Below are 14,377 nucleotides of genomic sequence, written 5' to 3' on the forward strand. Positions count from 1 at the left end.
AGGAAACAAATATTTGTTTGTTTGTTTTCCAAAATTCTATTATCTTAATTTTTAGAGTAAAGGCACCCAAACTTAATTGTTTTACTTGTCATGTTCCAGTTTGGATTGTTTGGTAATGACTACTATGTTGGGATGCGTTTTAAAGCCAGATTTGGGCAGTCTGAGGTTTGATGGAGGCAGATACAGCCTGGAGATGCAGTCTGAGATGCAATATTGCCCCCTTTGGACTCGGCATTGGTAGAGCACACCCAGTCTTTCACAAGGCATTGAAGCTTGTTTCTTCTGGATCCCAGCATATGCAGAAGACAGGCTGAGACATCCAGTCATGAAACTGAGCAACTACTAGATTCTTGGATTATCCACTCACAGCTAGCCTTTGTTGGACTACAACCTGGGAGTTTCTAAAGAGATGAGGGAGGGCGGAAGACCCAGAGAGAGCACAGAACCTTCGTGATTCCTCACACTTCAATACCCTTCTGCATCTGTTCCTCTGGCTGAGTTTTCTCATCCTTCCAACCACTGAGAGGCCATCAAGAGCATCAGAGGACTGAGAGTGACTGCTAAGAGCAAGTGGGCGAGTGCCTAGAGCTGTAAACAAACCCTAGGAGTGACTTCCAAAAGCTATTGTAAGAAATTCCTCAAGACCCACTTTTGGCTTTATATCCAAAGGATGCTCAATCGTGCCACAAAGACATGTGCTCAACTATGTTCATAGCAGCGTTGTTTGTCATAACCAGAACCTGAAAACAACCTAAATGCCCCTTGACCGAAGAATGAATAAGGAAAATGTAGTACATTTACACAATATATAAGTACTACACAGCAGGAAAAAAATGACATCTTGAATTTTGCAGGAAAATGGATGGAGCTAGAAAACATCATTGTGAGTGAGGTAACCTAGACACAGAAAGACAATTATCACATGTACTCACTCATAAGTGGTTTTTAAACATAAAGCAAAGAAAACCAGCCCACAAATCACAATCCCAGAGAACTTAGACAACAGTGAGGATACTAAGAGTGATATACATAGATCTAATCTACATGGGAAGTAGAAAAAGACAGGTTCTCCTGAGTAAATTGGGACCTTGGGGACCTTGGGAGAGAGTTGAAGCGGGGAAGAGGCAGGGAGAGAACCAGAGAAAAATGTAGAACTAAATAAAAAATTTTTAAAAAAGAAATTCCTCTGGGAAAGAGCACCTGTGTCCCAGCCAGCATCCCTGCCATTCTCTGTACATGTTAATGTTTGCCCCACCTGATTCTGAAAGCTTTGGTCCCACCTATACCTTGAGGAGTTACCATCTGATCTTTGGGCCTGCCTGTGCCTAGAGGAGTAATCACCAGAGGATCTGCTCTGCCTGCACCTGAAGGAGCAGTCAGTGGAGCCACGGGTACCCCTGAAGCACAGGCTTCACCTATACCAATTGGAGGAAGATATGGGTAGACAAGGTAAGAATACACTCAACAACTTAAAGAGCAATATGGCACCACCGGTAACTAGTGGTTCTACAGCACCAAGCCCAAACATCCTAATGCAGATGAAGCAGAGGAAAACGACCTTAAACATAACTTTATGAAGATGATCGAGGCCCTTGAAAAGGAAATGAAAAATTCCTTTAAAGAAGTGGAGGAAAAGATAAACAAAAAAAATTAAAGAAATCAACAAATTCCTTAAAGAAAATCAAGGAAAAGCAATCAAACACATGAAAGAAGACTTGAAAACTGAAATAAAGGCAATATAAAAACACAAACCGAGGGATTTCTGGAAATGGAAAATTTGAGTAAATAATCAAGAACCACAAATACAAGCATAAATAAAAGAATACAAGAGATGGAAGACAGAATCTCAGGCAATGAAGATACAATAGAGGAAAATAGAATAGATTCATCGGTCAAAGATATTGTTACGTACAATACAATAAATTCTTAACATAAAATATCCAGGAAATCTGGGACACTGTGAAAAGAGCAAACCTAAGAATAATAGGGATAGAAGAAATAGTCTAACTGAAAGGCACAGAAAATATATTCAACAAAATCATAGAAGAAAATTTTCCCAATCTAAAGAAGGACATGCCTATGAAAGTACAAGAAGCTTCCAGAACATCAAATAGACTGGACCAAATAAAACATCTCCTTTTCACATAGTAATCAAAACACTAAACATATAGAATAAAGAAATAATATTATGAGCTGCAAAGGAAAAGGACCAAGTGTCCTATAGGGGGAGACCTATCAGAATTACATATAGCTTCTCAGTGGAAATTATAAAAGCTCGAAGGTCCTGGACAGGCATTATGCAGAAACTAAGAGACCACAGATGCCAGCTCAAACTACTATACCCAGGAAAGCTTTCAATCACCATAGAGGGAGAAACCAAGATATGCCATGACCAAACCAGATTTAAACAATACCTATCCACAAATCCAGCCCTAAAAGCACTAGAAGGAAAATTCAAGCCCAAGGAAATCAACTACATCCACAAAAACACAGGCAATAGGTGATCTCACAGCAGCAAATCTTAAAGAAGGGGAAAGTACACACAGTGCCAAGAACAACAACAAAAATAACAGAACTGGCAATCACTGGTCATTACTATCCCTTAATATAAATGGACTCAATTCACCTATAAAAGGACAGTCTAACAGATTGGGTATGAAAATAGAATCCATCCTTCTGCTGCATACAAGAAACTTTCTTGTATTTGCATACAAGTATCTTTCCTTCATTTTATAACTTTAAAGTTATAGATTAAGGAAAGAATATGAAAAATAGTATAGGAAATACATATGTAGAAATAGGAAGAGGGCTAGGGGGTACAAGAAAGGCACTAAGGAGTAAGATATCTGGCCTGACATGAAGTATAGGTCAAATTTTGGAGTTTTTCATGTTTTCAGAAGTCATTCTTCTCTGCACTTTTACTAAACTTCCAAATCAGATTAAATATTTATTTTATGAGAGTTCTTCAATAAAATCTCAGCTAATCCATCAATCATGATATTAGCATTTGTCTTAGTTAGGGTTTCTATTGCTTTGAAGAGATAACATGACCATGGCAACTCTTTTTTAATGACTTTGCAACTTACCTGTTTGTTTGCTTGTTTGTATGGCCGGCTGCAGTTTTCCCTCCCTCATCTCCTCCCAGTCCCTCCCCTCAACTTGCCTTTTGTCCTACCCCATCCACTCTTGTAATCAGTGGTGAGTTTTTATCCTGCCCCATTCTGCAGCTGCTTCCCAAATTACCACACAGGAGGCTTATATTAATTATAAATGCTTGGCTGGTAGCTCAGGTTTATTACTATCTCTTACACTTAAATTAGCACATAATTCTTATCTATGTTTAGCCACATGGCTTGCTACCTTTTCTCAGTGCAGCGTTCTCATCCTGATTCCTCTGCAACTGACTGTGACTCCAGACCCTGCCCTTCTCTTCCCAAAATTCTCATAGTCTGCTTATCCCTCCCTGATATTTCCTGTCTGGCTACTGGCTAATCAGTGTTTTATTAAACCAATTCAAGTGACAAATCTTGGCAATGTGCAAGAGCATTATCCTAGGGCACACTCCTCCTTTGTTCAGAAAATAGCAGGTTTCCTGTGGAGAGCAACAAAATCTGATTTATCAAGTTGTAGTAAAACTAAGTACCTCGCCTTGTAGTAGGGCTGGGCAAGACAGCCCAACCCAGTTTGAGGAGTAGGGTTCCAAAAGCCATTAGAGGAGTCAGAGACAATCCCTGCTCCCACTGTCAGGAGTCCCACAAGTAAATCAAGCTACACAATTGTCACATATATGTAGAGGGCCTAAGTCAGTCCCATGCAGACTTCCTGGTACCATCCATTTGCCTTTGAATTTTATGATGTCATTGTTTTTGACAGCTGAGTAAGACTCCATTGTGTAAATGTACCATATTTTCTTTATCCATTCTTCAGCTGAAGGACATCTGTGATTTTTTTTCCAGGTTCTGGCTATGAACATAGTTGAGCAAGTGTCCTGTGTTATGATTGAGCATCCTTTGGGTATATTCCCAAGAGTGGTATAGCTGGGTCTTGAGGTAGATTGATTCTCAATTTTCTGAGAAACAATATGGAAAACAACTTTCAATATTGATTTTCAAACTGGCTGTACAAGTTTTCACTCCCACCAGTATTACACAGGAGTGTTTATTGTCTCCTGCATGAGTTACCATCTGTGTTTCTGATCTTAGCCATTCTGACAGATATAAAGTGGAATCTCAGAATCATTTTAATTTGCATTTCCCTTATGGCTAAGGATGTTAAACATTTTTTTTCTGGGTTTTGTTTATTTTCTTTTCTTTTATTTTTTTATCACTTTTATTTATTTATTTATTAAAGATTTCTGCCTTCTCCCCGCCACCACCTCCCATTTCCCTCCCCCTCCCCCATCAAGTTCCCCTCCCTCATCAGCCCTAAGAATAATCCGGGTTCCCTGCCCTGTGGGAAATCCAAGGACCACCCAGCTCCATCCAGGTCTAGTAAGGTGAGCATCCAAACTGCCTAGGCTCCCACAAAGCCAGTACGTGCAGTAGGATCAAAAACCCATTGCCATTGTTCAAGTGCATCTCGACCATTTGAGATTCTTCTGTTGAGAATTCTGTTTAGATTTGTAAACCGTTTTTCAATTGTTTTATTTGGACTTTTGATGTCTAGTTTCTTGAGTTCTTTATATATTTGGAAGATCAGCCCTCTGTCAGATTTGGGGATCGTGAATATATTTTCCCATTCTCTGGGCTGCCCTTTTTGTCTTATTGACGGTGTCCTTTGCCTTACAGAAGCTTTTCAGTTTCATGAGGTCCCATTTATTAGTTGTTGATCTTAGTTTCTGCCCTACTAGTGGTTGTTGTTTCCTGTGACAACGCATTCGAGATTATTTCCCACTTTCTCTTCTATCAGGTTCAGTGTAACTAGATTTATGTTGATATCTTTGATGTACTTAGACTTGAGTTTTGTGCAAGGCAATAGATAAGAATCTACTTGTATTCTTCTACATGCCAACATCCAGTTAGACTAGCACCATTTTTTGAAGATTCTTTTTTCCGTTGAATAATTTTGACTCCTTTGTCAAAAATCAGATGTCCATGAATGTGTCTTCATTCGTAAGTCTTCATTTAGATTCCATTGATCCACAGTCTGTTTTTATACTACAACCATGCTGGTTTTATTACTTTAGCTCTGTAGTGGAGCTTGAGGTCATGGATGGTGATATCTCCAGAAATTCTTTTTATTATTTAAGATTATTTTAGCTACCCTTGGTTTATTGTTTTTCTATATGAAGTTGAATATTGTTCTTTCAAGGTCTCTAAAGAATTGTGTTGGCATTTAAATGGGAATTGTCTTTAATCTGTAGATTCTTCTTCTTTAGTGCTCCTCATTATAGGCCAATTATTCACATATGAGTCTATGAGGGTCAGACCAATAGAAACCCCCAAGAACCCAAAGTGGTCATGCAGAACTTGAATATTCTGTCTTACAATCTCAGCACAGAACTATTTTTTCTAATTTTCTGTAATTTTTTAGTTGCTGTTTAGTCTAAAATCCATATAGGCATCTAAATAGCATGATTGGAAAAAAAAGAAACAGAATAAGTACTTTTGACTTTTTACTTCTCTCATTTGTTTAGAGTTTCTCTTGTCTAGATCTTATAACTTCAAATTTAAAATTTAGAGTAGGTAATTAAAGTTTAATATGAAATATAAAAACCTTGATAAAAGGGCTTTTTAGTCTTGCTTTTCAGCTCCATCCCAACTCTAAACTTACGTCATCTTCACAAAATTTAAACCTGCTTCTTAGGCTCTGAGCTGCAGATTGGGACCATGCCTCCTTGCTTCATGGTTTAGTTTGCTTATATACTTTGAGGCAGGTCATTAGGTAAATGGGAAAGAGAGATTCTTCCCTCCAATCTTAATATATTCTCATGATTTCTCTAGAATACTTAGAGTTTGGAGCTTTTCTCTTCAAAATTATCGTTCTACTTTTGAGCTTTTTTTTAACTATCAGAAATGAAGAACATAATATATTTAGGATCCAGAATATTATCTTAATGAAAATGTGGACAGCTTTAATTTCATACATTTCTATGAAAAAGAAACTTGGCGTTTTTTTCCTTTTAAAAAAAATAAGTTTGTTACTTCTGTATGTTGAATGTACGATGAAATGTAGTTTAAATTTTCAGTTTAGTATCAATATTTCTAATTATAGTCAGTAGTAATACCCACTGATCTGCACCTATAGCCCAAGAATGGTCATTTTAATTAGACAATGGATTAAATATGAAGTGTACAAAATTATTAAGTTATAGCTCATACTGACAGAAGCACAGTGTGTGTGTGTGTGTGTGTTTGTGTGTGTGTATATAAAGGAATTTTTATTATATAGTTTGGGAAAAGATTTTTGTGTTTCCATTTATTTTGAGTTTTGTATACCTGTGTTTGTTTTTTACTTGGGATTTTATATTGTTGGTATATGTAGTGTTGGTTGGAGGTCAAGGCTTTATGTACAAGATAAGTAAGTACCTTATTGAGATGGATGTCCGGTCCCAGGAAAAAGCTTTGTTTTTTTGCTTTTTCTTTTCTTCAACTTTTAATGCTTTAAAAAAAAAAAAAAAGTAGTGAACTTTTGTGAGAAACTTAAAACACTTTTAAAATTAATGTTATATCAGATTGTCAGATTATGGGACGTTATTTACTGTAAAAACCTAATGGATCCTTTGGCAGTTCTGGCTAAAAAAAGGTTAGTTGAACCTTCAGTAATTTTTATTACACTGTGATTTATCCTTCTCTTTAACCAGTATATATATATATGTATTGATATTCTCTGTTTATTGAGGTTTTAAGGGTACTCTGGAAATAAAAGTTAGGATATAATGCATTGTATTTTTATTTTTGATTTCTCCACTCTCATATTTCTTTAGGAGTTGATCCCCCTCATATTGTGTACAGCATGCCTACACCCTGAACCTAAAGAAAGAGACCAGCTCCTCCACATACTCTTCAACCTGATCAAGAGGCCAGATGATGAGCAAAGGTGGGTGTGCAGGAATAAACAAGTGCAATGCTGGTATACTAGTTTTCTTAATGAGCACCATGGTTGGTGACTTAATCTACAGGCCTTTTCTCCTTCCCAGTATCAATTTCAGTGTGCTGGAGTTCTGTCATATGTCCACCATCTTGACTATGATGTCAATAGTGTTATCATTGACTTTGTTTTCCTTCTATTCACCTCCATTTTTAAAGGAACCTGCAACTTATACCAATAAATAAATAGATCATAGGGAAAACACTCTGAGAAATTAAACCTGTGAAAATAAGTAAATTCTCGAGGCAAAATTAGCTGTGAAAAGTATGTACAAATCCTGTTGAGCCTCCATTTTTATAATTAGCATAACTAAGTCTTTGCAAACAGAATCTATGCTTTGTTCTTTAAAGTGTTAATTTCTCTTGAACTCTAGTCAATCCGTGAATTGGCTCTTGGTCAGAATCTAACAGAATTTAGCATCTTTATCTTTACTGATCTCTCAGGATTAATGAGAACAGGAACCATTTTGTTAATGAAGTGGCAGAGACCCTCAGGAGGAAAGCAGAAAGCTGGTCTGTTGTCTCTAGTACTTCTAAACCTTTATCACCATCACAAAGCTTGATGCAACACCAAGTGGGTTCCTCAGGCTCACACCAGTTTCTGAGGGACTCAGACCTGTTCTTTCTAGGTAAGTTAGGTGGGAATTCTGCAGCAGTGGATGGAACAGGTCCTTCCTGGAGCTTGCATGCAGCCCCTGATGGCCGTCAGGTACAAATGCGTAGAATCGCCATAGGACAGCACCCCGCACACAGGAACATGAGGGATTGGTTTGGATCAAGAAAGTGTGTTGTCTGCCTCAAGGAGGAAAATGTTCAAACACCAAGTAAAGCTGCTAGGGGAGCATGAAGAAAGCAGTCTGGCCTTAGGGAAACAAGGCACCAGTAGATGTTTTGTCTATGCAATCTTTAGCTTAATAATGAAAGGGATTTTGCTGGTGTTTTGTAAAACGGAGTTGTGCTTTGTAAGTATTTAATTTTAGGGTTTCTTTTCATATCTTCTGATAATTTGACTATGTAAAATCATAAAATAAAAAATAAGTCATGACACATAAAGCTGGGAAGTTGAAATAGAAAGAGCTCCAAAGTTATGATCACACAGTCTAAGCTATCCCAACATTTACACTGTGTCTGTCTCTTGTTCTTAGTAGAATATACCAAAGAGTGAGCGGAGAGACTTGTTTGTCCTCAGGACGCATTCAGAGTCGGGTGGCCCTAGAATCCTGCATGCACTTTAGTCGAGTGTGAATGAGGGAGAGTAGATCACTCACTGTAGACATATCATCTAACTTGAAAGTTTTCTAAGTACAGTTTATACAAGAAATCGCATATCTCATTCTCTTCTTTTAAAAAATGCCTTTCACTATCTTAATAACTTAGTAATGAAATACCTTTTTTACATTACATTTTTAGTTTGTGAAACAAATTTTGTTTTGTTTTTTGGGACAGGCAAGGCAAAACTTAAACGCAACCACTGCCACCTGGTGGCCAAGCCTTCACATCAGAAATAAAACATTCTTGACTACTGTGTTTTTATATTACAGAAATACGACTTTTTACTAAAATAGACTAATAGCAATATTCTATATTATCATATAATACAAATGAAAAGTAGACAGATATGTTCGTTAGCACATGCTTGATAGATAGCCACTTGTTATTTTTCTTTAGTTAATTAATCTCATACTTCTTTCGCAATATCCCAGTAAAACCTGGTTTTATACTCCATGATGGTACTTTCTGCAGTTCTTTGACAACAACCATAAATGATACCATATTTCTAGCTAAGTAGTCTTATTTTTTTACTGCTATAATAGCCTACTTCCAATGCTATTAATAATATATTGGCCATCTGACCTTTTTTATTTTGAACTGCATTTCAGAGCTATCACTTTTTCTTTTCAATGTTTAGATGTGGTTAGTGTAGTAGTATTACATGCATATCATGAAGAAATATTTTAAAATTTGTGTGCCAGTGACTATGACCAGGGTTTGGGGGTTCACGCGAGAATTTCGGTTAGCCATAGGACAGTTTGGGTACTTTCCTCAGACACAATGCACAATTTTACTCTTGTCAGCAGTAAGGATAGAGCCCAGGGACTCACGAGTGATCTGCAGATGCTCTACCACTAGCCTAGCTCCAGACCTGACCCTTGAAGCAGCTTTTTTCAGAGGTCTAGAGTAGAACAGGTTAGGCTGGTTGGCCAGAGAACTTGTAGATGTGCCTATCTGCAGTCTGTGAACTGGCCCTACAAGTATGCCCCGTCACACTTGGATTTTTCTGCAATTATCAAACAGTTGTGGAACACATACATATGTATGTGGTTGGTACAGAAATACTCAGTTATTAGAAATATCTCATGAGAAAGCAGGAGATAGAATTTCTCAGTATATCTCTTTTTATTCACTTTAATTTACCTGGCTTTCTAAAGTGGGGGAAAATAGAAGAAATAGAAAAATCAAAAAGAAAAACTAAGAAATAGAAACAAAGGGAGATATAAATGATAGGGAATTTGTGTAGTACAATTCCCAAAGATTTGATTAGAGTATAACTTGGATGGCATGAGGCCCTAGATTTGGTTCTCAGCAGTGCAGTTAAGAATAAGTGCACATCTCCTAATAAGCTCGTATTAGTACATATGGGCTCTAATGAGTGGAAGGTTACTGTAATACATAGTAAAGACACTAACTTGAAAAATTGAGAAACAATAATAAGGATGTTTAGAATTGACTCTTTTCTTGTTTATTTTTTTAATTTGTCTTGGTGTAAGTTTGTTTTGTGACAGGGTCTCACCATCTAACCCTTACTGGCCTGAAACTTACATAGACCAGGCTGGTCAAGGTACACAGAAATGTGTACCTTGCCTCCAAGTGCTGGAATTAAAGGGGTGCTACCATTCCTAGCTGTTTAATTCTTTTTAACTCATGGTTGTAATTCAATATTCTGATGCACTACCAGTTTCTTTCCTATTATTTTTCAGACAAATGATACTGACAGGCTGTGTGGCATTCGCACGACATGTTGGACCGACACGTGTGGAGGCTGAACTTTTACCACAGTGTTGGGAACAGGTAAGTTACCTGAATGGCTTTCTTAGCTATTTTCTTCTTATTCTTGAAGGTTTATATTTTCTTTTAAAAGTACATGGGGAAATCCATGGAAGGAGAATTATGACTGCCCATTGCTCTGCATATCGTTTATTTGCACAAAAGAATGCTTTAGGATGCTTTGCTTTATTCATTCATTCATCAGATACTTAGAAACACTAATTCCTGTGCCAGGTACTGCTGTAGTAACTAGAAAAACAGTGTAAAGAAAGACAAAGTAGAGGATTGAGCGTGGTAGAAAACATTGTCCTCCTCTGAGGATGTGCTGTTGAACCAAGACTCTAGGTGCAGTAAGGTCCAGCAATTGCAAAGTCCTTGCGCTATTTACTTAGCAAGTTTGACAAAGAGTTAACAGTGTGTGTGCAATATGTTTATACATTGTAGATACCTGCAGTTTGCAAACTGTAGAACTTTGATACAGCAAGTTTATATATTTATAATTAAATTCATTTTACTGGAGTAGCTCTTTTTGAAATTATATTTTATGTTCATTGGTGTTTTGCCAACATCTGTGTGAGGGTGTGAGAAGCTCTGGAACTGGAGTTACAGACAGGTGTGAACTGCCATGTGGGTACTGGGAATTGAACCCCAGGTCCTCAAGAAGAGCATATTGTGCTCTCAACCATTGAGCCATCCAGCTCTCATTCTGTTGTAGGAGCCTGCTTGTTCATTCCCAGATGCCCAGACTCAAAATAACCACTCAGAAACTGTATTAATTAAGTCACTGCTTGGCCCATTAGCTCTAGCTTCTTATTGGCTAACTCTTACATCTTCATTTAATCCATTTCTATTAATCTGTGTCTCACCACATGGCTGTGGCTTACCAGCAAGGTTCCAGCTTATCTGTTTCCAGCGGAGGTTACATGGCGTCTCCTGACTCCACCTTCTTTCCCCCAGCATTCAGTTTAGTTTTCCCCACCTACCTCTCTATTCTGCCCACACAGGACAATGAAGATTCTTTATTAACCAATGGTATTCACAGCATACAGAGGGGAATCCCACATTACCTCCCTTTTTCTGTCTAAATAAAAAGGAACATTTTAACTTTAACATAGCAAGATTACATACAACAAAACAGGTGTTAAGCAAGAATTACAGTTACAATATTTATATCTACTTTATCTTTTATCATAACTAAGGAAAACTATAATAATAACTATCTATTCTTCAACTCCATCAAAGACTCCAGAGGGATATAATATCACCTAAATAAACAGGAAGTACATTGTAAGCTACTTCCAAAACTCTAGAATTGACAGTGACATCTTGCTGCCTGGACAGTCACCCAAAATTCTTCTGTAATATTGGGGCATCCATCTTCAGCCTACAGGCCCATAGTATCCAACAGACTTTTCCATGAAGCAAGAAATTTCAAAGACAGTTCCACCTCTATTGGCAGTTTGTCAGTCACTTTCTTCTGTGTCCTGCAGAATGTCTGGCAGACTCTTTCATGAAGCAGGAACCCCGAAGGATTGTCTCACCTTTAGGCAAGTTCAGCAATCATTTCTCTGTGGATCCTGCATGTCCATTTCATACAGCATACCATCAAGCAGTCCACGCAAAAGCAGTTTCTTGCTCAAATGACTAGCCAACTCCATAAGGAGCCTCTTCAATGCCCATCATCCTCCTGAAGTAATTGGTACTGCCAGGAAGAGATGTATCTAATGTCATGAAAAGTCTTAAGTTATTAAAACACTTTAAATGCCATATTCTGTAGTCTTTGAAAGGTTTGAAGAATGCCTGTCCTCTGAAATACGTCTCTGTAGATCTGGAAAATCTAGCTAACATGACTACAAGCTTGACTACAAGAGATGATTTTAGTTTTTCCATTTTCTCTTTTTAGCTTGCACTTAAACTGAGCACAGTGATAAACACATTTAATCCCAGCACTCAAGAGACAGAGACAGGAGGAGTCAAGGCTCAAAATCCCTAAGAAAATTTAAAAAGTAAAAAATTCTGCCAGACATAGTAGTACATGTCTGTAATTCCAGTACTGGTGAGTTCTAGACAAGCCTGAACTATTTTCCTTTTTTTTTTTTTTTTTTTTTTTTTTCGGTTTTTCAAGACAGAGTTTCTCTGAGATTTTGGAGCCTGTCCTGGAACTAGCTCTTGTAGACCAGGCTGGTCTCGAACTCACAGAGGCCTGAACTATTTTTCAAAAGCACCCCCAAACAAACTTTTGTTAATTCCAGTGTTACCTGCAGTCTATCTCTGAATGGTCAGTGTGTTCACAGAGTGATACATTCATCTCTGCACCTGGTTTAAAAATTAAAGCATTTATTTACCCCAAACAAATGCACTGCTAGGTCTACTGTGGCTACTATGGGTCTCTTATTTCTCCATATGAATTTTAAGAACTGCTTTTCATTTCTGTAAGGAAGCCAGCTGGGTTTTATTTTGTTTTTGTTTTCTTCAAGTAATTTATTGAATCTATAGATGGATCTGGAGAAGATTCCCACCCTAATTATGTGTTTCCGATCTGAGTTTAGGGTAACAGAAGTTCATCAAAATATCTACCACAGTGGTTCGTAGTTTTCAGAATGTGTTTTGTGCTTGTTTCATATCTTATTTGTAAAGCTAAGGAGAATCTTATTATTCATTAACTGAAGAAATGTGTGTTTCTTCCCTGAGATGCAGTATACTAGACTGAGAAGGGACGAGATGAAACTTTAAACACAGCTCTCTCTGCATTTCTTACTGAGATGCAGTACACTAGACTGAGAAGGAGCGAGGCGAAACTTTAAACGCAGCTCTCTGATAGTCCGACTTTCTCTGCTTTCAGAGCAATTGTGACCGGATTGAATTTAGCTCAGAGATGTTTGTTACATACATCTCTGCCATCTCTCTTTTGTGACCTTTATGATCGTGGGTCAGGGATCTGACTAACCACCTACCTCTAGTTTGTTGCCCAGTAGCTTTCTATATAATTTCTTTTCTTAATTTTAGGCATCCAAAACATTATTGAATTATGTCATCTTTTGATATGGGAATATGAGAACAGATATACTTCTTTTCCAGTCAAAGAAAGATTTATATTCTATGAAGAAGACATATGGGAACAAAACCCAGTATGTGACTTTTTTTTAATTTTTGCTTCAGTTCAGTGTAGTCAGCACATAGCAAAACTCCACTGTTTTGCATATACCAACAGGAAATAGTCTTCTCAAAAAGAGCATATAGTTTTTATGTAGCTGGTTTAAGCATGGCTAACCTATTGGCTAGCCCCACAGGTGAAAACAGACTGGTGTTTATCACACGCCAGTTCTCTAGGTCCAGAAGATTTCTCCACCTTCTGTTGCTGGAAGCGCCTGCTTCTTCTGGCACGCTGAGGAGATGCTAGTGCTAGGCAGACACGTGATTTCTAGACGCCTTGCCAATCCTTCATCTTTTATCCCCTTTTTTCTTCGACAGATACCCCTGTGCCTTCATGTTTAGGCTGCCCTTGATTCCCTTATTCCTGACCCAGGTATAGACACACAGGCAGTCCCAGAGGTGGAAAAGGAAGACAGTGTACTCTATTCTTAATGAGATGTATGGTGAAAAGTAATTGTTTTTTGGAAGAAGAGAGGGTGTGTTTCTTCCACTTGACTGATGTGCTTGTTTTTGACTCCAGATTAATCACAAATATCCAGAAAGACGACTGCTTGTGGCAGAGTCCTGTGGAGCCCTGGCACCTTACCTTCCCGTAAGAACCTTTTCCTTTGTTTCTGTTTAACAGTACATATATCCATTTTAATCCAAATTCTCTTAGCCATGCTATTTTAACAAAAGAAAGAGAAGGGGAAAAGAGGGAGCTCACGTTAATGTGTATTTTTGGAAATAAGTGCATTCCGATTGGTTGTGCATTCTTTTAAATGTGTGGGACTATGGAGTACTTCATCAAGAATGTTCTGAGGACTCTGGGAAGTTGGTTCTTTTTTTGTTTTTGTTTTTTTGCTTTGTTTTGTTCTGTTCTGTTCTGTTTTTCTGAGACAGGGTTTCTCTTTAGCTTTGGATCCTGTCCTGGCACTCAACTCTGCTGTAGATCAGGCTGGCCTCGAACTCACAAAGATCCGCGTGCCTCTGTCTCCCAAGTGCTGGACTTTTTTTTTTTTTTTTTTGGTTTTTCGAGACAGGGTTTCTCTGTAGCTTTGGTGCCTGTCCTGGAACTAGCTCTTGTAGACCAGGCTGGCCTCGAACTCAGA

At 37.9% G+C, this 14,377-nt stretch overlaps 1 protein-coding gene across 7 annotated transcripts in view; it reads left to right on the plus strand.

Annotated features, from left to right (window-relative positions):
• The window catches only part of Relch (RAB11 binding and LisH domain, coiled-coil and HEAT repeat containing), an 89,050-nt gene that overhangs the window by 35,320 nt on the left and 39,353 nt on the right, over positions 1-14,377 (plus strand). For 6 of the 7 annotated variants that reach the window (XM_057769590.1, XM_057769591.1, XM_057769592.1 and 3 more), the window contains 3 exons: positions 6,926-7,038; positions 10,067-10,157; positions 13,807-13,878. In XM_057769590.1, coding sequence (XP_057625573.1) covers positions 6,926-7,038; positions 10,067-10,157; positions 13,807-13,878 — 276 coding nt within the window. Of the gene's footprint in view, positions 1-4,451; positions 4,496-6,925; positions 7,039-10,066; positions 10,158-13,806; positions 13,879-14,377 lie in introns of those variants that run through there. The other variant, XM_057769595.1, reaches the window with a different exon arrangement.

The sequence above is a fragment of the Chionomys nivalis genome, chromosome 5 (genome assembly GCF_950005125.1).
Source record: "Chionomys nivalis chromosome 5, mChiNiv1.1, whole genome shotgun sequence".
In the NCBI taxonomy this organism is placed as follows: Eukaryota; Metazoa; Chordata; class Mammalia; order Rodentia; family Cricetidae; genus Chionomys; species Chionomys nivalis.